Here is a 25,953-nt window from a genome sequence, read left to right as displayed (position 1 = left end):
ACGTCGATTTTAATCCATGATTGAGTATTACAGGCACTTAGATGTTCTCTTTAGTCTCGTCATCTTCAACCCCTTGCCCCTCAATGAATGTTCTTGCTGACTCACCTGCCTACGATCTTAAATACGAATAAATTTTAATCAAATTTCACTTACCACTCTACAATGTCATGTGTTGAGAATTTCAACATTTTAACATGATTTAAACTAAAGGAGTACTAAAATCCTTTTGTGGTATTGATAAATAAGTATAAGGGACTTAGATCCTTTAATGAGTTTGTAACAAAACATCTCAAGGTTGTGTCAATTTTAAAAAATTACAATTCTCTATCTAGATTGTGAAATCTATATGTGAGGACATAATTACACTCAAAATAATATAATAAATTTGATTTGAAGTATTTTTAATATGTCTCTTATATGTAATCATTATACTCATAAGAACCTCTTAGATGTAATCATTATACTCATAAGAACCTCTTAAATGTAAATCACACCCTCAGACTTAGATTTTACAATTTAGATTGTCAAATATGAGTTTTTAAAATTTTTACAACTTTAATATAATTTGATAAAAATTCATTAAAGGGTTTAGACTTATTATACTTACCACATCACCAAAGAGTTCTTAACTGTCCTAGTTTAGACTATATAAAATTTTTAAAATTTAGACAATGTAGAATCATCAACGAGTTTTTAATCAAAACTCGCCTATGACCTTAGGCACCTCAAAACTTCTTTAAATCAAATCTATTACACTCTTTAATTCTTTTTTTTTTGTAATCATGCTTTCAGACTTGAATTCTATGATCTAAATTGAGAGCCGTACATTTTTTTTAAATCTTCACAATTTTAAAACAATTTGACACAAATTCATTAGAGGACTTAGATATATCATATTCACTCACCAATACTACTAATAAGTTTTTAGAACTCTCTCGATTCATACCATGATAATATTTTTAAAATTTTAGACATTATAGGGTCATAAATAAATTTTTGCCAAAATTTGTTGATGGTCTTAGGCATCTCAAAATCTCTTTCAATCAAAATCAATGCACTCTTACAAATCTTCTCGTCTCAGACCTAGATTCCATACCCTATATTAATTGTTGTGGGTTTTTAAAACTTCACAGTTCTGAGATATTTTTCACACAAACTTATTAGAGACTTAAGGCTATTCATACTCATTTATCAATATCATAAATGGATTCCTAGGAGTTCAGGTTATGTTAAAATTCTAAATTTTTGAATAAAATAGGTCTATTAATAAATTTTGATCAAAATTTATTATTAATTTTATACATTTTAATTTTTTTTCCAAATTAAATTTATTACACTCTTTGAATTCTCTTGTAACCAAACTCACATGTTTGAATTTGATCATCTAGATTGAGAACCGTAAATTTTTAAAATTTTCCTCTGTGATAGGAAATTTGAAAATGCAAGGAGCTTTTTGACAATAATAAACAGTTAAGGGTATTTTCAAAAGCAACAAAACCTTGGGGACGTTTTCAAAATTTCATTAAAAAATGGAAAATGCATGCAAAATTAATTTTAATTTTCTTAAACAAACACGCGTCGGACTTTGGAATAGGGTTTCCCATGCTTGCTGACTGAAGAAAAGGTCGGCCGTCGGCGCCTCAGGGTGGTTTCCCTCTCATCGATCCGCCGGCGATGTCCGCAAAAAATTCTAAAGAAAAAGATGCTGCGCCTGGGGAAAGGATTCACGAGTCGAAGACGAAAACTAAGAAGAAGAAAATTGGTAACGAGATCGACGAGATTTTCCATGGAAAGAAGAAAAAGAGTGCCCCCGTTGATGATCAGGAAGCAAAGCATGGCGGAAATAAGCTAGATAAGGAGGTAGGGGAGAGCGGCAGCTCAAAAATGAAGGATAAGAAGAAGAGGAGGAAAGGAGCTCTGAATGAAGATTCCAATACGCCAAGCCGACGGCGGCGTACATCTGACGGCCTCACCATCTACTCCGCGGATGAGCTTGGCGTGGGGAAGACTGACGCGGGAGGTACCCCTCTTTGTCCCTTCGACTGTTCTTGCTGCTTCTGATCAGTAGAAGGAATTGGCAAGGTGGCTCCTTTCCGTCCGTTTATTGTCCAGTTCTTACTACCCTGGAGACCATCATTCGATTGTGTTGTCATCTGTAAACGATTGAGTTTTTTGCAAGACAATCGAACATATTGGTGAATTTATTCGACAAATGCTTTAGCGTTTTAGATTTCTGCAAGTTGTACTAGAATTAAGAACTAAATGATTGTTTAGTTTTATTTAATATTCATAGTTTAAATTAAAATTCAAGAGAAGATTAAAAAGGGAGAAATATATATGAACCATGTAATTTTTACGGACGTCGTGACTCGTTATCTTCATTCACTTCCGATTTTCCAGTGATAAAGGTTGAATTGAAGATGAACCATGTGATTTTTATGGTCGCGGCTCATTGTCTTCATGCACTTCCTATTTATGGTGATTATGTTGTTAATTTATGATCAGTTTACAAGTCTCATTCCGTTCTTTTTTTTTTCTATTGATCAATCTTCGGTAATATTGTACTTTGGTGTATGATAAAATTTTTCTTGAACTGTTGGATTTTTTAAAGATAATCAACAATTATTTGTTTTTTAGTTATCTTGATGCAAGTAAGGGAATCCCAACTAAGATGAAAAACATCTTATCTTGAGAGGGAGTAGCTTATTTGCTTGGCACCTCGATTTTGTTTATGGTGGATTTATATGGTCCTAACCGAGTAGAAGATCTTCTTAGTGGGCATAGTGAGAAGCTCTTGGTGCATGGCGTTAAAACTGATGATATTGGATCTATTATAGACCAAACGTTCTGTAGTCGGTAGATTTTTTAATCTTGGAGGTAAATGGTTTTAGGAAGATATGGAATTACTATGGTTATGCTAGCCTCAGTACTTGAAAGAAATTATACAGCAAGCTCTAGAGTAACACTTCCTGTGCTAATTCAGTATGGTCTAACATAAATTGAGAACACAGGCAGTGCTATTTTGACTTCTTTTTTTTTCTCATCAGGATATATCAGCCATGGACCATTTGGGGTCTATTCTGAGACAAAATCATTTTGTTCAGACCTTATAAATGTTGGTATGCTCCCATCAAGCTCCCATCTGGGCATTTGATCCAATTATTGTTTTCCAACTTGGTTTTGCTCAGGTTCACCTTGGCAACACACTCAGGATGGAATGATCCTCGCATAAGAATTGTCTTTAAGGTTTGTAATACGAATAAATGAAGAAAACCAGTTTGGATTAATTTTCTACTTGCTTGCCTCATTATCAATCTTATGATGTTCTACAAGGATACACCTAGAAATAAACTGATGGAGAATGCCAATATAAGTGTGAGTTTCGTATTTGCATACTATTTGACAGATTGTCAATATACTTGTAACAGATTTGAAAGGAATACTTTTGAGAATTTCATTTTTTTTCTCATGGATTTTGGCTAATTTGTAAATGTGCATATCCTGAATAATGTTTTAACTAATGCAAAGCTGAATAGGGACTTTAAGTTTGAGGGTAACTGCTATGTCTGAAATTCTTTCTTTTGTACTTGCCATGTGCTTATTGTCTAATATTCTTTGTTTGTTGCTCTTGGGTGCTACATAGTGTCTCAGTGACTATGTCAGCAGTTCACTGGCTGCAGAATCCTTCAATTCTTTCTTTTTGGCGATCAATATTAGGCGAGTTAGCATTTTTGTATTACACTGCTATGAAGTTTTTTTTGAGCTTTTAAAGAACTATTTATGTTACTAGTTGCATAATTATACTAATACAGTAAGGGAGAATTAACTGAGAATAAAAACATTGCTAGTTGTATAATTATTTTGATATTTTTTACACTCAAGGAAACATTAACTGAGAACGAAGAACAGGTCTTCTGTAGACGAAGTACTTTTTGATTTGTAGAGCATTTTTCTTTCATTTTTTGTGTGTTTAGAGCAATTCAGCTTAGTGGGACAAGGGAGAAGATATTGGTGTTGAAATTTGAAGTGCATGTTGTTGAATATTATATCTTTTAGTTTTCTGGTTGGCAAACTTGAAAATCTTCAGTGAAAATAGCTTGAAAACCAACTGGTGAGTTCATATTGAAGATCCTAGTATCACTAGTTGAATTAACACTAGGGATTATAGTTCCATTTAACCATTATGGTAAAGTTTGATTCATTTTTTGCCCGATACTTCTTCATTGTGCCAACTGCCTATAGACCTATAGTATGATCAAGTGCTTTGTTTGCTGCATTTGGTGTGGACTATGTCTTGGCTATAGTTTGCTTTTATATCGTTTCTGTGTGCTACTTGTTGGCCTTATTGCATGTGTGCTATGTATTGATTAGTACCCTTTAAGATGCTAGACTAACTTTGAGTATAAGCTAGCCAGTTGACCCTATTTAACACAGGGCATATATTATGATAAGCACTGTTACTTCCAGATACTAGTAATTTGTTCTGGTAAAACACAGTGGTTTCATAAGCTTTGGAGCCCAAGCCCTTCTATATCATCTAAGATTGTTGAATAGATATGCAGCTTAGTCTTGTGTGCCACTTAGGTTCTTAGTTTTGGAGGAAGAATACAATGAGTAAACGCAGATAACTATAAACAGATTTATATTTTTTACTATATATTCAGTTTCTGATGTTTGGCTTTGAGTTATAAATAATCAGGGATCAGTTCCATGAAGAGAGTTTTTTTCCCTACCTGTGATTTGGTGGAAAAGAGCTGCACTTTGAGGTGATCTATCGTCTAACTATCAATCTAATTGGATAAATTAATTATGCATTATTAATGGAACATTTCTTGGCAGATCTGTTGCTGCATCTTTTCTTTCCACCTCAATCTTGGATCGTCTCAGCAGCAAACTTCCAATATATATATATTTAACAGGTATTCTGCTGGGATGTACGTGGTTCATTAAATAATGGCTTCAATTCTTTTGTAGCCTTTGCAGCCTGTGCTGGATTCTGACCTCGATTCTATCTTCGCCTGGGCAGATTTAACTAATCTTTTATTCTCAAATAAAAGAAGCTAACAGCTCAAGATGAGTTTCTTAGCTGATGCACGGTGTCCAGCATCCACAACACGAACATGATCAACAACACTTATTATAAGGAGGAAATCAGGAGCAGAGTGGACTGATGTGACACTGTCATCAAAACACCTGGGAGAACCTTGGACGGAGGGAATAAAACAGCTCTCATGGTCTCAGGTCTAGCTAAAACAAAACTTCAATCAATCAGTTCATGTGGTGGAGCATTGAGCAGGTCCCTTGTGGGACTAGGATAATCCTTTCGTAGAATCTACAAGTACATCATCCCATGGCATGAGTTCTCGAGTAACTTTTGGATCCTTCATATTGAGAGGCTTCAGTAGATGCATGAAGATTTTACTCGAGCTTCATGCAGTCATAGAAACTTCAGATGTGGGTCTGGATCAAATTTAGGAAATCTCCAAAGCTTTTGCTCTCATTTATTCGACAACAGTTAATAGGTTCATGAATCCCTTGTGGGCAAGCTCACCAGGTAGGGTTACCCATCTCTGATTAAAACATTTGGGGGCCACAAGAGATTCATCCAGCTAATAATTCCCAGCAATGTTAGCTAGTTGTATTCCTTTTTTTATTGGCCACTGACCTAACTCATTGATCTGCAAGCTGACAGAATCCTATGCTTGCGTCTAGGTTTTCATACTCCTGCTACTGTGCCTTGTCATAATGCGTTCCACGAATGATGATTCTCACTTCCTCAACTGCAATATCTATCAGAATTATAGGGATCTTAAGAGCCCTTCTCAGCTATTTCTACGAGAAGTAGTTTACATTCTGTAACAATAGGCATTCTAAAACTATGGTCTGCTTTGTCAACCAGGAAGGAATATCATGAAAATCTAGCTGCCTTTGGATGATATAGTCAACGTCGACACGGGAGTGCCATGATTTGATTTTTTTTTTTATTTTTTAAAAAAACAGTTCTTAAATTTTGTACTGTCAATAAATTTTCTCTTCACTCCACGCATCGTCCATCCACCACCCGTCACTTTGCGTTGCTCCCTCTCCGTCCATTCTCCATGGCCGAAAAGCCTCTATAAATAGCTTGTGCCTCTCCCTGCAGTCGCCAGCGAGCGAGAAGGAGCATATATACTCAACTGATACGGTCGGCATCGGGGAGAAGAACAAGAAGGAGCTAGCCGAAGGAGAAAGACGAAGAGAGAAGGCGACAATGGGGAAGAGCAGCGGGAAGAGGCAGTACAACGGGGTGAGGCGGCGGAGCTGGGGCTCGTGGGTCTCCGAGATCAGGGCGCCGCTCCACAAGACGCGCATCTGGCTCGGCTCCTACTCCACACCGGACGCCGCCGCCCGCGCCTACGACGCCGCCCTCCTTTGCCTCAAGGGCTCCTCCGCCGCCACCTTCAACTTCCCCGCCGCCCTCCCTCGCGGCCGCTTCATCGCCCCTGCCTCCTTGTCCCCCAAGTCCATCCAAAAACTCGCCGCCGCCGCAGCCGCAGCCGCCACCACCACGACCACCAACTCTCCTCCTCCTCCTCCTCCTCTTACTACTGCTACTTCATTTCCTTCCGACTCCGAGGAGGATCGGTACCGGTCCGCTGTCGTGCCGGCGACCTACAGCTCGACGACGTCGACGACGAGCGAGAAGAAGGAAGTGGTAGTGGATGAATCTTGGGTGGATCTCGGAGCGCTAGTGCAGTCGCCGAAGAACGTGGACGACGAACAATTTGTAGTATCTTCTAATTACTGGCCGGAGGAGTGGGAGGAGATCGCAGCCGGCGACATGAATCTGTGGGGCTTCTGCTAGAGACGACGATCACAATATGTTGGCTCTCTGTTGATTTATTCGTTCTGCTTGAATTCATGGAGATCATAAACTTTAATATATCGATCGATTCTACTAGAACTTAATTAATTTGTTCTAATAAAGCCACAATTTTGTGGCAACTTATTGTTAGAGAAGAAAGATTCACCATGTTTCTTTTCTCTTTTTCTTTCTTTTTTTTTTTTTCTATTCATTTATCATGACAATTTTGTTATTTTGAATTTATTTCAATTCTTGTGGCACTATGAATAAAGTATTATAAAATCACATTTACAAGTTATTATTTTTTATTTTTTTAATAATTAAATTATTTAAGATTTTCTCTTTTAAGATTTAAGAGTTAGGTGATAATATTAAGTAAAAAAATTAAAATAAAAAAAAATTTAGTTGCTTATGGGATATATTAGATTGTAGTATCATACTTTTTATCCCACACATTTCATGAATAATTAAATTTTTTTATTTTAAAATTTTTTTTACTTAATATTATAAGTCAACTCGTAAATCCTAATTATAAAATCTTAAATGACTTTAATATAAAAAAATAAATAAATAATAATAGTGTTCCTATTCTGAGCGTTAGAAATATTTTCGAACGCTCAAAATCTTCTATTGCATACCACGCACAAGGTATGGATGTTCTGATTTGCTTCAACGCATACTCTTTTTCAGCAAAAGTGAAATCCATCATCCCAACACTCTCTATACGGTCACCCTCACGATCATATGTGAAGAAGTAAATCGAGAAATTGTAATTGACCACGACGGAGGAGGATATTATCTCGACTTCATCGAGATTCGATCTTTCCCTAATTTCAATAAATCTATTCCGCGCACTATCACGGATTTGATTATGCTAATCAACTCAAATTACGGATGCTTATGTATATATACACGGATTGATTATGCTGTACACTCCGCTTGCGCACAACGTGCGCGCTTGAGTGCGCGGGGCACTCGAAATTGCACTGCACTCAGGTGCGTACTGGAGTAGTGTGCCAGATATATATATATATATATATTCTTTCTTTTTAATTTTTTTTAAAGAACTAAAGAAATAGAAGTCCCACTATTTTGTACTTTCCTAAGATCCTCAATCCATGCCGTCTTATTTTAATCAATCACGTTAGATTTCACATGGCTTCAATTGTTTTATCAGGCAGTCCTATTTTGTGGAGAGAAATGTATATATGAAAAATGTTTAAACAAAGAGTAGGCGAAATTTATGGGCGAAATTTATGCGTTAACAACGCCTTTATAAACATGTGTTTTTTTTTGCAGCATCGAAATTCAGTTTAACCCAACTTTTATTCAAGCAATAATATAAACCATTAAGAGGACACACCAATGTACCATGATTAATCCTTCATTAAATTTACAACAATTGATTTGAGAAAAGAAAGCATGCAAAATGACGAAAGATAACACTGTCTAAAACAGAGGCAGCCACCTTCACATCTGCCAGCTCAAGTGCCAAGCCAAGTTAAAGAATGGACGACGAGCAAATAAATAATGTTGGATCTTGTTCAAAGAAGATAATCACAACGACAATGGCAAACATACAACAACACCGTGAAGAACGATCGAAGACCTCAATGATTCAATATTTTCCCATATTCAATGATTAACGATTAATTCTCTACCTTGAAAACGATGCTATATACACTAAGATCGACAGCATGATCATGGACATTCGAGCATTTGATGTGGTCGAGTTCATATACTTGAGCTGCCCAATGATTCCTAGATCAAAATGCTTCTAAATGCCTGCTCGATCGATTGCCCTCCTCTTTCCAGCTAGATCGTCGACCCTCCAGCTCTGGCTTCCATCTCAGCTCTGAGCTGCATGTTCTTGTAGGACATTGCATGAGCCCCACTACCAGGACACTGGGACAGTGTCGGAGCATATTTCTTCTCCCTGATGATTATTTTGGAACTAAGCTGACCAGTTAGAACTGTTGAATAACATCAAAATTTACATATTAATGCACATGAAAGACATAAATTCCCAGAGGAACCAGATACAAGATATTAGTAGATCCTAGCTTTGCGCAAATGGATTTTCTCTGAAATGAAGTTTAAGAAGAAAATTGAAGGCATTTCGTTGACATCTCCATCTTTTTCTGAGATTACAGCAGCACACACAGCATATAGCTAAGCTGATTCATTAGGAAACTATACCAAATCCAAGAAAATACTTCACTCGGTTATCATCAGTGATGTTCATTGCTGATGTAGTCTGTCCATCCTTACGCAATGAGCTCGATTGCAAAGTTGCAGTAAATTCACTTGCCAGTTGCTTTCTTAGGAAGCTTGGCCAGTAGGGAAATGATTGCGTTCTTAGGAGACGGCAACATAGTGCAGGTGCAGGGATCGTTCTTGAGTATCAAGGGAGAACATGTTAGCTGAAAGAACAACACAGGTTGCAAAGAAGTCATCTTTGAAAACATGGCGGCAAAAAGGGCATCAAAAAGGTCTCTTGAACTTATTCCTTGAAACGAAGAAGAGATCGATGTTAGGCTTACATGTCTGTAACCTCCTTCGGATGGCCATTTCTTGGCGACCACGATCACTGCGGCGGCTCTGTTTGCCGTCTACTACGTTCACAGATGAGAGGCGAGAGGAACCGGGAACGAAGAAGGGCGCCCGGATGCGGAAAGAAGCACATTGATTGTATCCTGATGTGGGTGTTAGCTCCACTTTCGGACCAATCGGATGTCACTATACTCTGTTTCCTGGTTGGTGAAGTATACGTGGACCTCCCGGAAACCTAATTGAGGGTTCCCTTTATTAAACCGCTCGCGAGGTCGAAGCGCAGCGGCGGTGATCGAGCGGAAGATGGAAAAGGGTATACCAGGCGGCGGCCAGGACAACGTCAAGCAGCTCGCGGATTGCACCGTTGCCAAGTAAGTCATTCCGCTCGTCGATCGAATTCTCCTTCCACGACCGATAATGCTTGATATATCCTCTGAAAATCGCTGCGTTGTGATTGCCATGCCGTTGAAGATCAAAATTTCACCTTTTGATTTGTTTCTTTATCTCGTCCTTCTTCCTATCCAGATCTTCTGTTTGCCCCTATAAGCGCTCTGGCTCGATTATACATCCTTTTCATTTGAGTTATCTGATCAATGATATCAGGGCGAGTAAATGCATGAAAGAATTCATGTTCTGTTCTGTGCTTTTGGTCCTTTTTTTTTTTTACAGAATCACCATTTGTCACATATGACCATGTTTGATCTTACTAATGAAATAATTTTTTTGTCTTGATCCACCGAACATAACTCAGTTGTTCTACATAGCCACGTTTAGCAAAGAGGAAATGATCCAATTACTCCCATTGTGGAAGTTCTAGTGTTTTGTGGAATAAGTAACCTACACTGTTTCAATTATATCTGTGAGTTTTATGACAGTTACCTATTGCTTGTAAATTTGAAATAAAATATGGCATTTTGTTGTTGGTTTAGGAGAAATACCTCATTCAAAGTACAATAAAATTGTCAGAGTTGAGTTCCTTCAAGCAATGGTTTCCCATTTATTCTTTGTATACATCATATGGAGAAGCTATTGGACTGGTACATTTATAATGATAAAGTAAGAAAACTTATTTTCTTGGCATGCTTAGTTACCTACCTTGCTTAGTTCTAGATAACTGTTTCTCTTTATAAAGCATGCAATCGAAACCTACTAGAGTGATGCTTGTGTGTGCTATACAAACAAAAAATGTATTATATTTTTCTGAGTAGAAGTCAAAACACTTTTGGTTTTAAGTTTGTCATTTTGCTTTGATTTTGAGAGACAAATGATTTATCACGATTCTTGGTTGTCTTAGTAGGTTAGGTGAATTTATTTTGATAAAGCATGAAGCTGAACTATTGCGAGGTGTTAAAAACTTTCTCAAAATTATTTAATACATAATTTGGTGCAGAGTTATTCTTTTTTCTATGAATATACTGTCATAGGGACTTTGGTATCTTTTGAGGAAAGGAATTCTGCACAAACTATGTGCATATATTATTGTTGTAGAATAGAAGAATAAACATTTACATAAGATCATGTGACCATTATTATGTGCCTATTTTTATGGGGGAAAGTTGTTCTGATTGATGCGCAGCTTATGCCTATTAATCACCCATTTTGGTCCAGAGTATTTGAATAGCCACTTGAGTGTTTTTGGAGAACTATTACTTTTGTGGTACCATGTAAGATTTTTGGGTGTATGTGTGCGCTTTATTCATGATTATTGTTCTACTCTTGGCAAGAATATGGTGACTTTGGGCAGCAATGACTTCAGCACGACATAGCATGCAGGTTGCTCCTGTAGCACTAGCACCAATACGAGCAGCATAGAACATGTAGCACCAGTTGAGATTGTAGGTGGACAAGAGTCATTTGTCTGGTGACAACGACCAGAGTTGTGGCACCAAGCTGGATTATCAAAGAGATAAAGGAAAGGGAAAGGATTTCTCAAGTTATTTTAATTTCATAAACTTATCTTTTCATAAGAACTTATTTTACGTCTATAAACTCTTCAACCGACTATTGCATATGCATACTTCTCTTTACACGGAGTGAGATGTAAATTAAACTCTGTAGCAAAGCTTCTTCTTCTTCTTCTTTTTTTTTGCTTTGGTATATTCTATTTTTTGTGATATCACTAGCAAACAAGGGATACGTTATATTATTTAATTTTTCACTATATGGATGATATTTTTTGGTCTGGTAACTTTTGTTCGTTGATTAGTCTTATTGAAATAATGCTCCAGAAACTTCAGGGTAGTAAACCAACCGAACTGATCTAGACCACCCAACCTACCACATGCCATATGCAATAGTTGTTTTTGCAGTTTCTCATAGGGTAGCCGGAACTTTATTTTACAAGCAGATGCATCGCCAGGTTGTTTATGTAACTGATGGCTTCAATTTCATCATCTTCCTTCCTTGCCTTTCAGTTTATATCAATTCGTTTTGTAAATGTGACTGTAGTTTGATCAACAGATTATCTTTGATATGATATTACTGACTTGCCAAACAAACATGTTACTGCTGAATTGGCTTGAGGAAAATGTCTGTGATTTGTGTATATGTCTGAGTCGACAATATCTAACCATGCATGTTGGTATTTGTAGTGCACTCGGAACATGGTTTTTCTCTGTTGCTGGTGCTTTAATTGCAATTCCCGTCGGAATACGCAGGAAATCATTGGCTCCATTGGTATTCTTTGGTACCACTGGTACCATGCTCGATATCATCATAGGAATCAGCCAATGTGAAAGAGAACATGCAGAGAACCAGATGAAACTCCTAGAAGCCCAAAACCTTGAAAACACTGTGCCAGTGGATGCAGAAAGTTAACTTTGGCTGTCTCAAGTAAACTCATCTGTTTTCTGCTTTTATGTATCCATCTCGTATCGATCATGAAACTAAATTTCAGCTTGTCATTTGAAATGCATGTCGTTTCAATAAGATCTATTTCCTCCTTTCATCATGAGTCACCTGCTGATTCAATTCTATGTCCAATGAACTGTTGTTCCTTTGAAATTGTTCATCAGCAAACCTTGTGAAACTAACTCTTTGAAGTTATGAAAAGTAGCAATTAGAAAATTCATCAGTTGCTCAGTTCATGTCTTCAAATCTGGTAGTCTGACTTGGCTTTATATGTCGTTTGCCCTTTGTTGAATTTGATACAAGATTATATCACTAGTTCTCTCAAATTGTTTGGAGTGGGCATCTGCAAACCAAAATCCGATCAAATCAAATTAACTAAAATAAAAAAGTTGATTTACTACTTTATTGATTTGGTTTCGGATTGTGAAGTACATGAATTTGTCATTTTTGGCTCAATTTATTTTAGAATTTTTTTTATAGGTCCAGAAGAATTGATAAATATGGGTGATTTTATAAAGATTCCCAAGCAATATATGTAACAAAAAATGTTAAAACACAAACAATGTATGCAAAAAGAAAAGAATAAAGAGATTCATAATTTGTGTAGCTCTCTGGATTAAAATTTACTTTGCTAAGGAATTAATGAAGGCCTTTGCTTAGTTATTTACTTATATATATTTTTTATTTAACTGTGTAGGTTGGGCAGTGGAAGAGAATCTTAGTGCAACTGTAAAGTCATTACCGTATACTCTGATGGTCACGAGTTTGAAGGATAAGATTATGTCTAATAATTTTTTTTTTCAAATAAAAACTTTATGCATCGAGTTGTCTTTTAACCATGTAAGTTGTGCAATCCAAGTGGATTGGCCAGGTCAATTGATCCAAGGTTTGAATAGGTTAATTATACAAGTAAACTAAGTGATTTGGATGAGTTAGTTGGTACAGGCAAATCGTACTTGATTGGCGATCTGAGCAAGTCAGTTGGGTCAATTAGGTTTATTAGTCTAAGAATGTCAAGTAGGTCCAATTCTTTGATTAGTTTGCTTGATATTGATCAAAATGGAGATGTCATGCATAGAAAAGGGAGGGGATGATTTTGTGATCTTTTTAGAAGGAAAGTTGTTCTTCTATTCTTCTAAAAATCTACCACCCTAATAATCCCACACGATCAACTTCACAATCATATATGAAAAAATAAATCAAGAAACTACAATTGATCACGACAGAGAAGGATATTATCTCAACTTTATCGAGATTCAAACCCTTATCCTCTTCTACAACTTTATTCCGTCGTAACCAACTCATTTATATCCTAGAGGCAAAAAATATCTTCTAAAAAGTTGTTCTTCTAGAAAAATATCTTCGTTGACCATAATTTTACATTGTATTAAACATTGAAAAATTATTTTATAATATATATATACACATACATAAAATATATCACAATTAGAATGTCATTTTAAGAAAAGTTCCATTTAGAAGTAATTTCTATGTTGAAAAAACAATAGCAAAAAACAGCTAGATTCATGTGTTGAGGAAACAAAATCAATAACAAACTGTATTCATCAACTCCAATCGGAGAAAACTTTACAAAATTTACTGATATTTAACATCAGTTCAGTTACATAGCAATGAGTGGACAAAATTAATATTATTTAATTGGCAAAAACATGCCTCATGTAAAACCCAAAGGATAGTGATTTAAAAAATAAATAAATAAAGAAGTAATGGATGGGATCAATGCCTTTAAAACAAGACTTCGATATGAAAGATACAAAAATTAAGGAGAATGAAACATGATAGCCTACCGCATCAAGCAGGAACCCAGCAACTTAGCAAGCATGCACACAGAATATGGCAAATCAGTGACAGGAGATTCTGGTACATGGAAAAATTCAACGGCAAAAATGATCAATGAAACTATAACAAGATCGACCGTGTTCAAATGAAACAAAAACAAGCATATTGTATGTATATAATAAACCATACAAATAAAAGCATCATCAAAACCATAATATAAATCACGGTCCATCAAGAATAGGTTACTAAACAGGGGAACAGCGAGTTGAAGGGTGCAGAGTCTTTAGCTTCTCATGGTTGATGGGAAAGCTACCTAAAGCAGAGACATGGCAACTTCTGTTATTGAGGAGATAGAAACACTGAAGGATTATACCAATATGATGCTATCAAATTTTCATCTGGCCTTGGTTTGAGGTTCCACCGGAAGATGGCTTAGCTACATATATTTGCTTCATTTTAGGGGCAGCATTTTTGTCAACACTTGTTGAACCTTGTTTCTTGACCTGGAATCGACGATGATGCCATTCACATCCAGAGCCTGCACGGTTCACAATTCCACGATGCTGATCACCATATCCAGCTGCATGAAGGTGATTGCCTCCAGGCACTGTTGGTGGTTGAGGTTTTGAGGGAGCATCTGTCATCTGACCACTAGGTCTGCTGCTACTTGCACTGATGCGCCCACCATCATTAACAATGGTCCCTAAAGCTCGTGCTGTTGCGTTGATAACGTGCTTCTCATTCACGTTTATAGTGCTTTCTGAAGGTCTGACTGACTCATTATTATTGGCAGTGCTAGAAGTTGGCTGCTTAGTCAAAACAAACTCTGACATGCTGGGGGCAGCAGAATTGGGCATGGAAATAGTTCCAATAACTTCTACAGGTGCAGATGTATGAGAAACATCAGACTTACTATTTCCCATGGATGTATCACCAGTCCGGCCAAATTGTATAGGGATCCGACTGTCCAGCAGAGGCGGCTGCTTCTGCTGCTGTAGTGGCACGGATAAAGGGACAGAATGGAGTGGTGGAGGCACATGAGACCAAGCTCGCAGAGGAATATTAGCAGTTGGCTGAACAGAAAGTAGATACTCAAGTTACACAGGTAAATTAAGGGTAAGTTGATTCAAACCGACAAGAAGCAAAATGTCATAATTTCAATCAAATTTCAAACATAGACAAAACGATCCATCCTATACTCATAGAAACATAAAATAGGACTCCGCCCTCTTGGAACAACAATGCAGTAGGAATTATTGCATTTCAGATATAACTTAAAAGTTTCTAGTTTCAGCTATAGCTCAATTCATATTTACCTGGAAAGGATTCATGTCAAACATAGTCAGAGGAGAAGCAACCATCAGAGATGATCCTGGAGCTAAATTATGGGCAGTACTTGGTGCAGTGGTTGGGGTTCCCTGACCAGATATAGTGTTATGATTGCTTGGATCACCCTCATTGTCACTAGCATTAGAAGAAGCTTGGTTTTGGGTCCACTCTGGTTGCTTCCCAGTAGGGATGTATGCAGTTCCCATATAACCTAATCCTATTTGCCCGAATTGTCCAACTGGAGGAAAATGATTGTAGACGACCATGTGAGGGGGGCATTGAACACTAGGTATTCCGCCAGGGCTGATGAATGCGCCATTATAGCCTGCCGGTGGGCGATAAAAAGGGTCAAAACTAGAGTGGTACTGCGGCCATGCCCCCAGTGTACTTGAACCTAAAGTAACATTTTGAGAATGTCCCTGTGAGCCAGCAGACTCATCATTTGACCCACATGAAAAAAGACACCCATCTACAATCCGATTCATCTCAAAGCTGGGGAAATGTGAAGGTGGTGCTCCAGAAAATTGTGAAAGCATTGACATGGAAGCTTGTGGACTTTGTAAAGCAGACCATACTGAGAGTGGAGTATCTACAGAAAGATCTGCTGGAAGAGCAACAGTTAAAGACTCTTCACTGGAAGACTGGACAGTTATTTCTTGGTTTGCTGCCACACCTGTTGAAATTTTCATGTATTTATTAGCTTGTTCGAGCATTGACTTTACAATAATGAGATATTAAATGTACAAGAAAGATAACAGGACTTATTTTATCACCTCGAGAAGTCAATGCAGTGCCATCAGCAGAAGAGTACGTTTTGGTGTCTGAGGAACCAATAGCAGGCCCAATAATTTCATCACTGATAATGGCAGCTACTGCAATAGCTGAAGCAGCTGCTTCAGCTTCTGCCTCTGCATCTTCGAGATTTGCAGATGGTTGACTAGAACACTTTTCTTTGACTAGAAACATAGCATGATTGTTGTTCATCAAATTTTGATCTTTGCTCACGTCTGATATGCTTGAATCTGGAGGCCCAAATCCCTTGGAAATGACTCGGCTAACAGGAGGTAAAATATTTGGCAGAATCACTGCTCCTGAACCAAAAGAATTATACAAACTCAACATTTTGTCCATAAACACTAAGAATAGGTTGAATATTGAAGAAGAAAATCACTTACCAAATTGGATTTTTTCACCAGCAATCAGCGAACTAATCGGTGTTGCACATGAAGGATAAGTGCTCTCTGGAGTCACAGCAGATGCTGCAGATTTTGGGGGTTCAAGAACAATGCTAGATGCTACTTGTGAGCCAAAGTGTGCCGACTTCATAGCTTCATCAAGCTGAGTCTGCGTTAAATCAATCACCTGAAAAATGATAACATACATTGTTCAAAAACCACAAACAAAACATAATGCACATAAAATTCAATATGGAGATGATGGGAAAATAAGTTCCATCAATGCAGTAAAAAGATAACGAACCACATTCCAGAAAAAACAAAGATAAAAAAGACAAAATATTCTGCTTCCTACAGCTATGGGAAAACGCCTCTAGTAATATAATCATTATTCAAAAATTTCCAGAACATATAAATAAATCCAATCTGGTAATGAATAAAATGCAAATCACCTTGATTAAGCAAAGACCATTAAAACATCAAGAATAACAAATCCTAGAAATATCTAAGTGCCATGTGAATGCCAAGAAAACAAAATTTGACTAAAAAAAACATCTAAGCTCAAATCTATTGTGAAACAAATTATAACAAAACACTCATTACAGAATTCTACTGATGCAACAAGACATGGTACCTATTCTTTGATCATTTTACAGCTTAGAACCAATTTAAATTTGGTCTGCAAGGAAAGTCTGTAGAAATGATAAGCGTTTAAGTCAAACACAAGCTCAAAACAGACTAAATAGAATGTATTCTTTACAACCTTTTAAATTAAAATGTGCAGCTTAGACATATTGAGGGAAAATGGCAGTGGTCTGAAAGATTTGCCAAGACCTTGACAATTCACGTTGTTCTCTCTGGATAATATGAGATCTAGGTAAAAACAAGAAAGAAAAATAGAGAATATGGCATAACAAGAATTGAATCCTGAACAAGAAGAAAGTAGTGAGAGATAAAAAGGAGGGGGGGGGGGGGGGGGGGGGGGGGGGGGGGGGGGGGGTGGGGGGGTGGTGGTGGAGGGGTAAGCTCAACATAACATTACAGAAGCAACAAAAAAAAAAAGGACTTGGTAGCTGATTAAGGAACCTTGGTAATGAAAGCGCCCATAATTGCCTGTTCAAGTTTTACTTTATTGGATCACTGTCAAGTTGGCGTGTGCATAATCAAACTAAACTACATTGTTACCGGCAACAATTAAGTAATATTCAGGGTAATTAGCAAAGTGCCAATATTCAAAAGCCTCATAAAGATGGAAATTAATCAAATCTCTTTGGATCAGTTATGGATAAGAATCATAGGATTGTGTATACTTTGAGAAGCACATTATTAGACTAAACTGTTTGCAAAAATGACCAAATAAGTTGTTGTTTGCAAGAACCTCAAATCATTTTAATCAATTGTGAATATTGCCTAACATGAAGAACAATGAAGCTCTCCAACATGGGAACACGTCAAATTTAGATTGCTTTAAGATTTTAAGGCTTGACTTGACCAGAAACAAAATTGTTCAATGATTTTTTTTTCCAAGTAAATGAGAGTTTAAAATTAAATTTTCTAACTAGATGAAATCTAAATTCAAGAATTTGCTCTATTGCAATAATTTAGTTTCTCCTGTCACAAAGAACTAAAGATAGGCTAAGTGATAGTACATGGAATTTAATGTTGAATGAAAAATCTTTCTCCAAGTAACAAATGATTGTGAGGCCCCACATATGTCCTAGCTGAATTTGGTGGACTTGGAATTAGGGAGGTGCACGTTCCAAATACTTCTCCTCCTGATTCCAACAACCCCAACCTTTTACATTCACAAAACTTAAAAAGACTACAAGTAAGCTTAAACCACTGCATCCTCAAAACTTCAGCCAGTGCTAAAACAGATGTGTAGGATTACAAGGTAAAATTAAAGAAATGCAACCTATGAGCAATTAGGTTTACCTCTAATGAATTATAAAACTAAAAAAACATATTAAGTTGATATTGGTATGTTTAAAATCAACCAATAAAACCAGTTAGAACTGAAGGGATGACAATGATGATGATGAATAAAGAATAAATCTGGCATGTAGCATGCTAGTTGATGGTTTTTGGCATAGAAATCAGTGCAGCTAGGCAACATGAAAGCTAGAGCAAGCAAATTAAACTTGATATGGAAATATGGGAAATCATAAGAATGCCAAGTTTTGGAAAGCATGTAAAACTACAAATCTGACTCAAGTTTTGGGAAGCATGTAAAACAACAAATCTGACTTTCAGTAAACACAGAACCTAGATCATGCAGAACAGATGTCTTCTTATAAACTAGTAAGATAGTACACGCCTTCCAAACCGCAGAATGGGGTTTTACCAAGGATTCTACCAAGAACTGCGACAGCTTCAAACAAACAAGGGTTTATATCCACATGAGGAGACTAGTTGAATGAGCAAATGTTGGTGAGGTGGCGTATTTGCCTTTATTGGACACAGCAGATAACAAAAATGTTGTCAAAGACAACTACACAATACAAGATAAGAACTATATGATCAATTGCAAGACATTACCTGATTTTCACTGTCCCACAAGCTCAAAGGCATTGGAGAATAGTCATCATTTTTGTTTTCTGTTGGCCCCAGAACAGGAATTGACTCACTATCATTTACAGCAGGTGCAGATATCACCTGGCTTGGTCTGTAAAAAAATGCATTGTGATTAAGACGCCAATTATAGAAACAAAGGAAGCTGCCCAAAAGATAGTCCATACTTTAATTTGTTCAATCTTTTCTCAGAAATGATATTTACTGAAGGAGTGCCAATTGGAGGCAGCGTCTGAGATGACATGCTGGCAGTAAATGCAAATGATGCCTCAAGTTTAGCAGATCCCTTTCCCCCAGCAGCAAGTGGATTAGAGCAAGCAATATTAGCTGTGTCTCCAATAGAAGATCCAACTGCTTTATTAGAGTTGGCTTTGGATGCATTACTTAGTAAAGTGGAAGATTGTTTGACAGGAGCCTGTTGATCACAAAAAGAACAAAAAATAAAGTCCTTTGAAATACTTCTACACAACCACAGGAATTAAGTCAAATAAATTACCTTTTGCACCCTAGCCTTGGACTTGTTTTCTTTAGCCTTTTGTTCTCGTCGATCATTCAACATTTGCCTTTTGGACCTTACCTCAATAAAATCATCCTCATTACTAGGAATTTCAATTCCTGTTTGCTTAAAAATGCGAACAACTCCGCTCAATAAAGGAGCATCACCGTCATCCTCGATAGTTTCATTTGCATTTGCATTGCCTTTACTGGCATGCAACTTGCCAATATTGGTGTTCTTTGAAATAAATTCATTGCTCGAAACTTTGTCAGCCTTCCTATCAGAACTCACAGCTTGAGAAGTAGAAGCACTTGAACTGGAGCCATTTGGTTGATTGGTAATCTTGGTTGACTTAGTCAAAGCTTCATCTTTCTTACTGAAGTTCCTTATAGTAATTCCAGTAGCCACTGAATTCACATCTAACCCCACATTATTTAATGACTCTATGCTTTGTGCTTTCTTTCTCTGAATATTATCTCTGACTCTGAATTCAGTTCTTCGGGTATTTCTCTTTGATCTACGAAGAAAGCTGCTTAAATCTCCCTGCAGTTCATCCATATCAGGAAATAATGTTGGGGCAGGAGTTCTAACATTGTGAGCATATCTCTTCCTTCGACCCTCAACTGAAGTACCTGGAGCAGCTTTTTGTCCAGAAATGTACCTTGAAGAATGAAATTCACCATGCTGTTGAGGTTGAGGCTCTTTTCGCCTACCATATCCTCGATAGTTTCTCTTCTCAGTGGTATCATCATAAACATGTCTGTCAGCATGAGAGGCTGAATCATTTGTACCTTTCTTGTCACCCATAAAACATGCATTTGTCCGATTCTGAGAAGCTATAGAAGCATACTTTCCTGCCTCTAACAATGGTTTAAGCTGCTCAGCTGGCAAATTTCCTGGAGAAGGTTCGGCTATTTTTTGCACATGAGAAATTTGATTATCAGAAGAACTAGAAAATTTTCCATCTCGTTTTGTCATCTGAGAAATGTTTTGAGTTGCTTGGTTAGAAAAACCACCAGCAGGATTTTGATTAAACGAATAAGGAGCTGGAACAGGAGGCTGAATGATCGATGTGGCATGAGGGGCTGGTGGCAATGTACTTGGAGAGAGAGTTGGGGCATACCTAAGCTGTCCAAACTGGAACAAAGGAGAATGGAAAGAATTAACCTGTGGCAGAGATGGACTTGTATGCGTATAACCATGAATTGGCATTTGAATTGAACCAATCTGAATGGCTTGTATAGGAGAAGGAATCAAAGAAGGACCAGAAAACAGACCAAACTGAAGATTGACAGGAGCTTCAACCTGACTAACAATAGAAGGGAAGGATAAACTGAGTGCATCTGTGGTTGAAGATGGCACCGACAAGCTTGTGGCAAGAGTCATAGGCTGATCTGGCAATCTTGAGCTTTGAGATGCCCCAATACTGTTTGCAGAATAGTCAGATTCTCCTGCAGGATCAAGGGATAAACTGTGCAGAGCCTGATCCATTTCACTTATATTTGTCAGAGAACTATCAGCAGTACCTTGTCTTGCAGTCATTTCACCATTAATAATCAATTCTTCCAAGCAACCTGCAGGAACTCCATGTATTTTAAATTCCTTTTCACTGTTGCTAGAGGATATCTCAAAGGTATCAATATTTGGAAGTTTAATTTCAACACCTTCATTAAATCCAAGAATTACTTGTTCCATATTGCCAGTTGCCTGCACATCAGATTGTAAATCTTCCATATCATGGACTTGATGAAGATTATTGTTGTCACCTTCATGTGCTTCAGCTATGTCCCGGAATTCATCGCACTCATTTTCCAGTATCTCTTCATTGGTCTCAATAGGCCATTCATCATCAACTTCAGGAGAAATTGAACTTGAAGTCATCATTCTATCCATACTACCACCTTCCAATGGGAATACAATATGCTCACTGTCAGATATAATAGTATGGTCACCATCAGCAGAAGCTGGCAGTGGGGGAGAATCCCTAGAAACATCCATCTCATGGTGCAAAAGAAGCGCAGGCGAAGTAGGTGGGCTTGAAACAGACAGGGAGAGCTGTGAACCACATCTTGGGCTCATTTTCTCTGATTCTTGCTCTAAATTGATAGCATTTCCCTCAAAAGAAGCAGTTTTTTGTGTTTGTTGAAGGCTTTCCTGAAGCAAACTGTCATTACCTGTTGGCATGATCCGATGCTCATATATATTTGCGTGGCTATAATGACTATCATTGTCTATGAAACCTGATGAACTAGCTCTTTCTGTAGTGCCTCTAAAGGAACTTCTGTGCAAAGGAGCTACATAAGGGGGTGGCGGCACATGAGGTTGCCTTGGTAATTGGCTGGACCTTGTGAAGGAGGAAAAGTCATCAACTGAATAATCAGATGATAATCCACAATACTGGGCATGGGAACTTCCATGTGAATTTCCTTGCATCATTCTAACATCTCCAAACTTAGCATCATCGTTACTCTCATCAACATCATTATTCCTCTTGAAATAATCATGCCCTTTGTTAGGAGTCCATCTCTGTTTCCTATGATCACGGAATTCTTCTGGCATTTGAGAAGGTTCCATCATCGCTTCTTTAGAGGATAGTCTACTAGGCATTGTTTCAGTACTACCATGGAACTCTTTTTTAGGGAAGCCTCTCTTGTAACCAAAAACATCCTGCCTTGAGTTATGGTAAGCATTATCTTCATTTAGGGAAGGAATAATTGCATCACCATAGGAATACTTACCTCTATCAACAAATGAAGGAAAACTATCCCTGGGAAATTGAGACCTAGAACCCAGTTCCAGAAATCTATCCACAGATGAAGAATCAGATATTCCAGACCCGGTGATTCGTTCTACCATCCTCTCACCATCCTCCCAACCTCCATCTTCTGTGACTAAAGGAATGTCTTTTTCCTTAACAATTTCAGGTATTTGTTCATTAGAAAATGAAGGAACTCTATTATCTTTTCCTTCAGCCTGTCGTCTTGCAATTCTGGCTTCCAACTCCAAAAGTTTCTTTCGAGCAGACTCTTTCCTTCTTTCTTCCTCCATTTGATAGCGCCTCTTTTCCTCTTCTCTTGCTATCCTTTGCTCTTCAGCTCGCCTAGCAACCTCCAATTTCTCCTGCTCTTCCCGTAAAGCAAGCTCTCTTGCCTCTTCTTCACGCAACCTTCTTCTTTCCTCATCTTCTCTGGCCAACCTCTCCTTCTCTTCCTCTTTCTTTTGTGCCAGCTCCAAAGCTCTAGATTGCTCTTCCAGAATGCGTTGACGTTCCTGCTCTTGCAACATAAGTGTTCTCTCAAGCTCTGCTTCATATGACGCTCTAACTGGATCGTGCAAATCAACTTGTTTCTCTGGAACCTTCTTGAACACTTTAGCATTCATGGCTTTCATACTCCCTGAAAAAGGATCCTTGCTATCAAACTCAGAATCTTCAAGGAATGGTTTTCCACCACTTGATGAAGACCACTTTTCTCTACCAAAGTACGGTAATGGATCACTCAAGGAAGTGGTTTTATTATTGGTCAGAACTTGGCCCTTCAACAGTGCATTATTCTGAAAGGAACTTCCTTTTGACCAACTACTGGGATAACCATTCTGGTGGTTATGGACATTCTTTTCAGCACTCTTACCGCTGAAGGATTCTGCAGCAGCTTTATTATCAATTCTTGAGCTCTCAAGGGAACCCAATTCTGTTCTTCCATGCCTATAATCCTGGTTCCTCTTGCTAAAACGATCACCAAAATTTTCTCTGTAAAATGAAGGAGCATTGATGCCATCTGCATTCATTTCCCTGTTTCCACTTGAGGGTCTAACATTATGTCTATCTCTGTTTACGCCAGATGCATTGGCATTTGGTCTATCTCTTGGATTCATTGAAAACCTTGACGAGCCAAATTCATGATTTTCATTAGTTGCATCATGTAAATCCCTCACCAAAGAACTGCCTTTAAAGAAATCTCTGGACCAAGAACTGCCAGCCCCAGTATCCTGATCGTAAGCATCATGAATCTGAACAGATTGAGATCTTGAAAACCCACGATCCCTCTCCCGTTCAGGAATGCAGAGGCCGGTATCACGCTCATCATCCGTCCAATCTGATGTGTGATGGAGTCGAACCTGTGGCAATAGAGCAGGCAAGTGCCTGGCCTGTTTTTGCAAATTGTCTGGAGAACCAAGTCGCTGGATTGACACCCCATCGCCATCTGACACGATATCTGTAATAAGGCGAGACGATCTGATCTGAGGCCTCATCTGAAGAGGTGCACGTAGGTCAGATACCTCTCGCTGGTTGGACTGCTCCTCCATTCCCTGCCTTTGCTTCTGCTTCTGCTTCAATGCCTCTCTCTGCTTTGGCACTGAGCTGAACGTGGCTCTTAGAGAAGGGAAGTCTTCACCCTTCAAGATCACAGCTTTCTCCAAAAACCCTTGTGCAGATGCAACATTCTGCGGCTGGCCACCTGGACGAGCACCGGGTGGCATGTAAGGGTTACCTGCGTGCCCATCGCTTGTGATGGCTGATCTCCCCAACTGAGCCTGCCCTCTGATGCTGCCGTCCTTCTCTGGCACAGAAGGCGATGTTGGTGGAATCGATGGCTTGCTCCAGCCTAAAACCGAAGAGCCAGTGCGTGATCCGAGCCCTGGGCTTCCATGGCTAGCAGCGGAACCCGAAGAAGCAGGATCGAGGCGCTCATGTTCCCTTCTTAGAGATGGCAGATTCAAGGGGGGTGGAACGGCAAGCTTCTGGGCGGCCTTCGCCGAGGATGATACCGAGCTCCGAACTCTGGAGAGCACCACCATACCTCCACTCCCACTACCTCCGGCGGAGCCAGGGCGAGGGCGGCCATGAACAGATGTGGAAGAAGAGGTAGCTTGGCCGTAGGATTTATTGAGATTAACAGAAACGAATTTGCTCTGATGGGCCATGCCAAAGGGAGACTCTGTCTCCCGCTTCCGCCACCGCGATCAACCAAACCCTAACTCTCGGTCCCCTCACAACCTACCTATAGCGACAAGAATTAGGGTTTCCCCTGCAGAGGTGATAATGAGAGAGAGAGAGGGGTAACTTGCCTCTCTGGAGCAGCTACGGCCTTCCGGTGGAACGGTGGAAGAGCGGTGGCGCGGCCGCGGCGAAGCGGAGATCAATTCAGACCGCGATCGAGAGAGACAGAGGCGGCGGCTTTGTTTAAAGGGATGGTTTTGGAAGAAGGCATCAAAAAAAAAATTGCAGAACAGCGTTTAATCTCCTTACTACATTATTATTATTATTATTATTATTATTATTATTATTATTATTATTATTATTATTATTATTATAAAATAATTTAAATTGACAATATGATTTTTTAAAAAAAAAATCGAACGCCAGTAAAGCAGACATCACACAAGGTAACTAAGTAAATAACCAACCAAGGCGGATGTTAAGCACCACTTCCATCCTGCTTCCCGCTGCGACGTTGGAAACTGTGCGCTTCTCCTTCCCGGTGGCTGCCGATTCATGAAGACGTCGGAGGAGGAAGCAGAGCAGTGGCGAATCCACAGCGGCGACGCCGTGGAGGTGGAGTTGGAGCCCCGGAGTGGATCAACGAGCTAGCTAGGAGAAGAACGATCGAGGGGCCGTCACGCCACCGCTAGCTGCCGGCGCTGCATGCCACTGGGGTGAGGTGGACGCGGTGGTGGCCCAGGTACACCTGGCGGTCGCAAGAGTGGCGGCGCGGCGGGGGCGGATCGGGACAGCAGGGGAAGGGTGAGGGTGGCACCGAGCGCGTGCAGGGCGGCGCCACCGCCGATGATGGAGCTGTTCCGGTGCGGCGAGGTGATAATGCATGCGATGTCGCCTCCAAAGCTGTGCTAAGTATTTCTTCAGACACACTTTTCTCCTTGGACGATATTTTCCTGAAGATCGATCGGTGCCAGTTCCATACGCGCTGAGAAGATCTGGAAAGTCTCCGCCTACCTTCTCAACGATCAAGTAACAGCAAACAGTGCCATCACTGGCGTACTCTGTCAAATGTCCTAAAAAGGAAGGGCCTTGTTCTTGATTTCTGCATTTGTTAGCTTTTCTCCCATAAACAGAAGGTAAAGGGTTTGATTATGATCTACTATTAGATTAATTAATATTTTAATTAAATTATAAGAACAATAATATCTACTAAATGTGATGATGTGGCGGGATTGTCAGGAGCCACGTGGTAAGTTCACAATCCAGTCAACGTGGAGCCAAGTTAGCCTTAGTCGAGATCGAGCAAAAGTCAAAGGTATCCGACTTAGGTAGAGCTCGAATCCAAAAGAATCCGACTTAGATAGAACTCGAATCCAATTGATATGACTCATCGTTG

General features: G+C 38.9%; 4 protein-coding genes across 6 annotated transcripts; 3 read left to right on the top strand and 1 right to left on the bottom strand.

Annotated features, from left to right (window-relative positions):
* Positions 1-1,614: 1,614 nt before the first annotated feature.
* LOC141826027 (uncharacterized) lies at positions 1,615-5,826 on the top strand. 3 transcript variants are annotated; one of them, XR_012601600.1, is made up of 6 exons: positions 1,615-2,020; positions 3,048-3,115; positions 3,189-3,246; positions 4,707-4,766; positions 4,840-4,919; positions 5,027-5,826. XR_012601600.1 is itself a non-coding variant. In XM_074713284.1 (3 exons), exons 1-3 carry the CDS (start codon positions 1,675-1,677, stop codon positions 3,219-3,221), a joined length of 447 nt encoding a protein of 148 aa, XP_074569385.1. In that variant the 5' UTR covers positions 1,615-1,674; the 3' UTR covers positions 3,222-3,727. The 3 variants fall into 3 exon arrangements, 2 of the variants coding, with proteins under 2 accessions (XP_074569385.1, XP_074569384.1); XM_074713284.1 differs by lacking the exons at positions 4,707-4,766; positions 4,840-4,919; positions 5,027-5,826 and having other exon boundaries at positions 3,189-3,727; XM_074713283.1 differs by lacking the exons at positions 4,707-4,766; positions 4,840-4,919; positions 5,027-5,826 and having other exon boundaries at positions 3,048-3,119; positions 3,189-3,727.
* A 262-nt stretch (positions 5,827-6,088) lies between these two features.
* LOC141826026 (uncharacterized) lies at positions 6,089-6,951 on the top strand. Its single transcript, XM_074713282.1, has one exon. The coding sequence runs from the start codon at positions 6,251-6,253 to the stop codon at positions 6,842-6,844; it is 594 nt and encodes a 197-aa protein (XP_074569383.1). The 5' UTR covers positions 6,089-6,250; the 3' UTR covers positions 6,845-6,951.
* A 2,690-nt stretch (positions 6,952-9,641) lies between these two features.
* LOC141827975 (uncharacterized) lies at positions 9,642-12,467 on the top strand. Its single transcript, XM_074715325.1, has 2 exons — positions 9,642-9,768; positions 11,989-12,467. Exons 1-2 carry the CDS (start codon positions 9,701-9,703, stop codon positions 12,212-12,214), a joined length of 294 nt encoding a protein of 97 aa, XP_074571426.1. The 5' UTR covers positions 9,642-9,700; the 3' UTR covers positions 12,215-12,467.
* Positions 12,468-14,077: 1,610 nt separating this feature from the next.
* LOC141826520 (uncharacterized) lies at positions 14,078-24,800 on the bottom strand. Its single transcript, XM_074713773.1, has 8 exons — positions 24,686-24,800; positions 19,619-24,614; positions 19,290-19,537; positions 19,090-19,216; positions 16,552-16,738; positions 16,150-16,467; positions 15,364-16,049; positions 14,078-15,120 (listed from the first exon to the last, which is right to left on the bottom strand). The coding sequence occupies exons 2-8, from the start codon at positions 24,539-24,541 to the stop codon at positions 14,434-14,436; spliced, it is 7,176 nt and encodes a 2,391-aa protein (XP_074569874.1). The 5' UTR covers positions 24,542-24,614; positions 24,686-24,800; the 3' UTR covers positions 14,078-14,433.
* Between the last annotated feature and the right edge of the window lie 1,153 nt (positions 24,801-25,953).

The sequence above is a fragment of the Curcuma longa genome, chromosome 4 (assembly GCF_044706935.1).
Source record: "Curcuma longa cultivar G26 ecotype Majalengka, Jawa Barat chromosome 4, ITB_CL_G26_1.1, whole genome shotgun sequence".
In the NCBI taxonomy this organism is placed as follows: Eukaryota; Viridiplantae; Streptophyta; class Magnoliopsida; order Zingiberales; family Zingiberaceae; genus Curcuma; species Curcuma longa.
This window is presented reverse-complemented; position numbering and strand designations above follow the sequence as displayed.

Bases quoted from the DNA above. Each gene is read 5' to 3' on its own strand.
- LOC141826027 (XM_074713283.1), top strand. From the start codon at position 1,675: ATGTCCGCAAAAAATTCTAAAGAAAAAGATGCTGCGCCTGGGGAAAGG. The intron at 2,021-3,047 runs GTACCCCTCTTT...TTTTCTCATCAG, and splicing joins GGGGAAGACTGACGCGGGAG to GATATATCAGCCATGGACCA. The intron at 3,120-3,188 runs GTATGCTCCCAT...GGTTTTGCTCAG, and splicing joins TTCAGACCTTATAAATGTTG to GTTCACCTTGGCAACACACT.
- LOC141826026 (XM_074713282.1), top strand. From the start codon at position 6,251: ATGGGGAAGAGCAGCGGGAAGAGGCAGTACAACGGGGTGAGGCGGCGG.
- LOC141827975 (XM_074715325.1), top strand. From the start codon at position 9,701: ATGGAAAAGGGTATACCAGGCGGCGGCCAGGACAACGTCAAGCAGCTC. The intron at 9,769-11,988 runs GTAAGTCATTCC...TGGTATTTGTAG, and splicing joins GCGGATTGCACCGTTGCCAA to TGCACTCGGAACATGGTTTT.
- LOC141826520 (XM_074713773.1), bottom strand. From the start codon at position 24,541: ATGGCCCATCAGAGCAAATTCGTTTCTGTTAATCTCAATAAATCCTAC. The intron at 16,050-16,149 runs GTGATAAAATAA...AAATTTCAACAG, and splicing joins CACTGCATTGACTTCTCGAG to GTGTGGCAGCAAACCAAGAA. The intron at 15,121-15,363 runs GTAAATATGAAT...CTTTCTGTTCAG, and splicing joins TTGACATGAATCCTTTCCAG to CCAACTGCTAATATTCCTCT.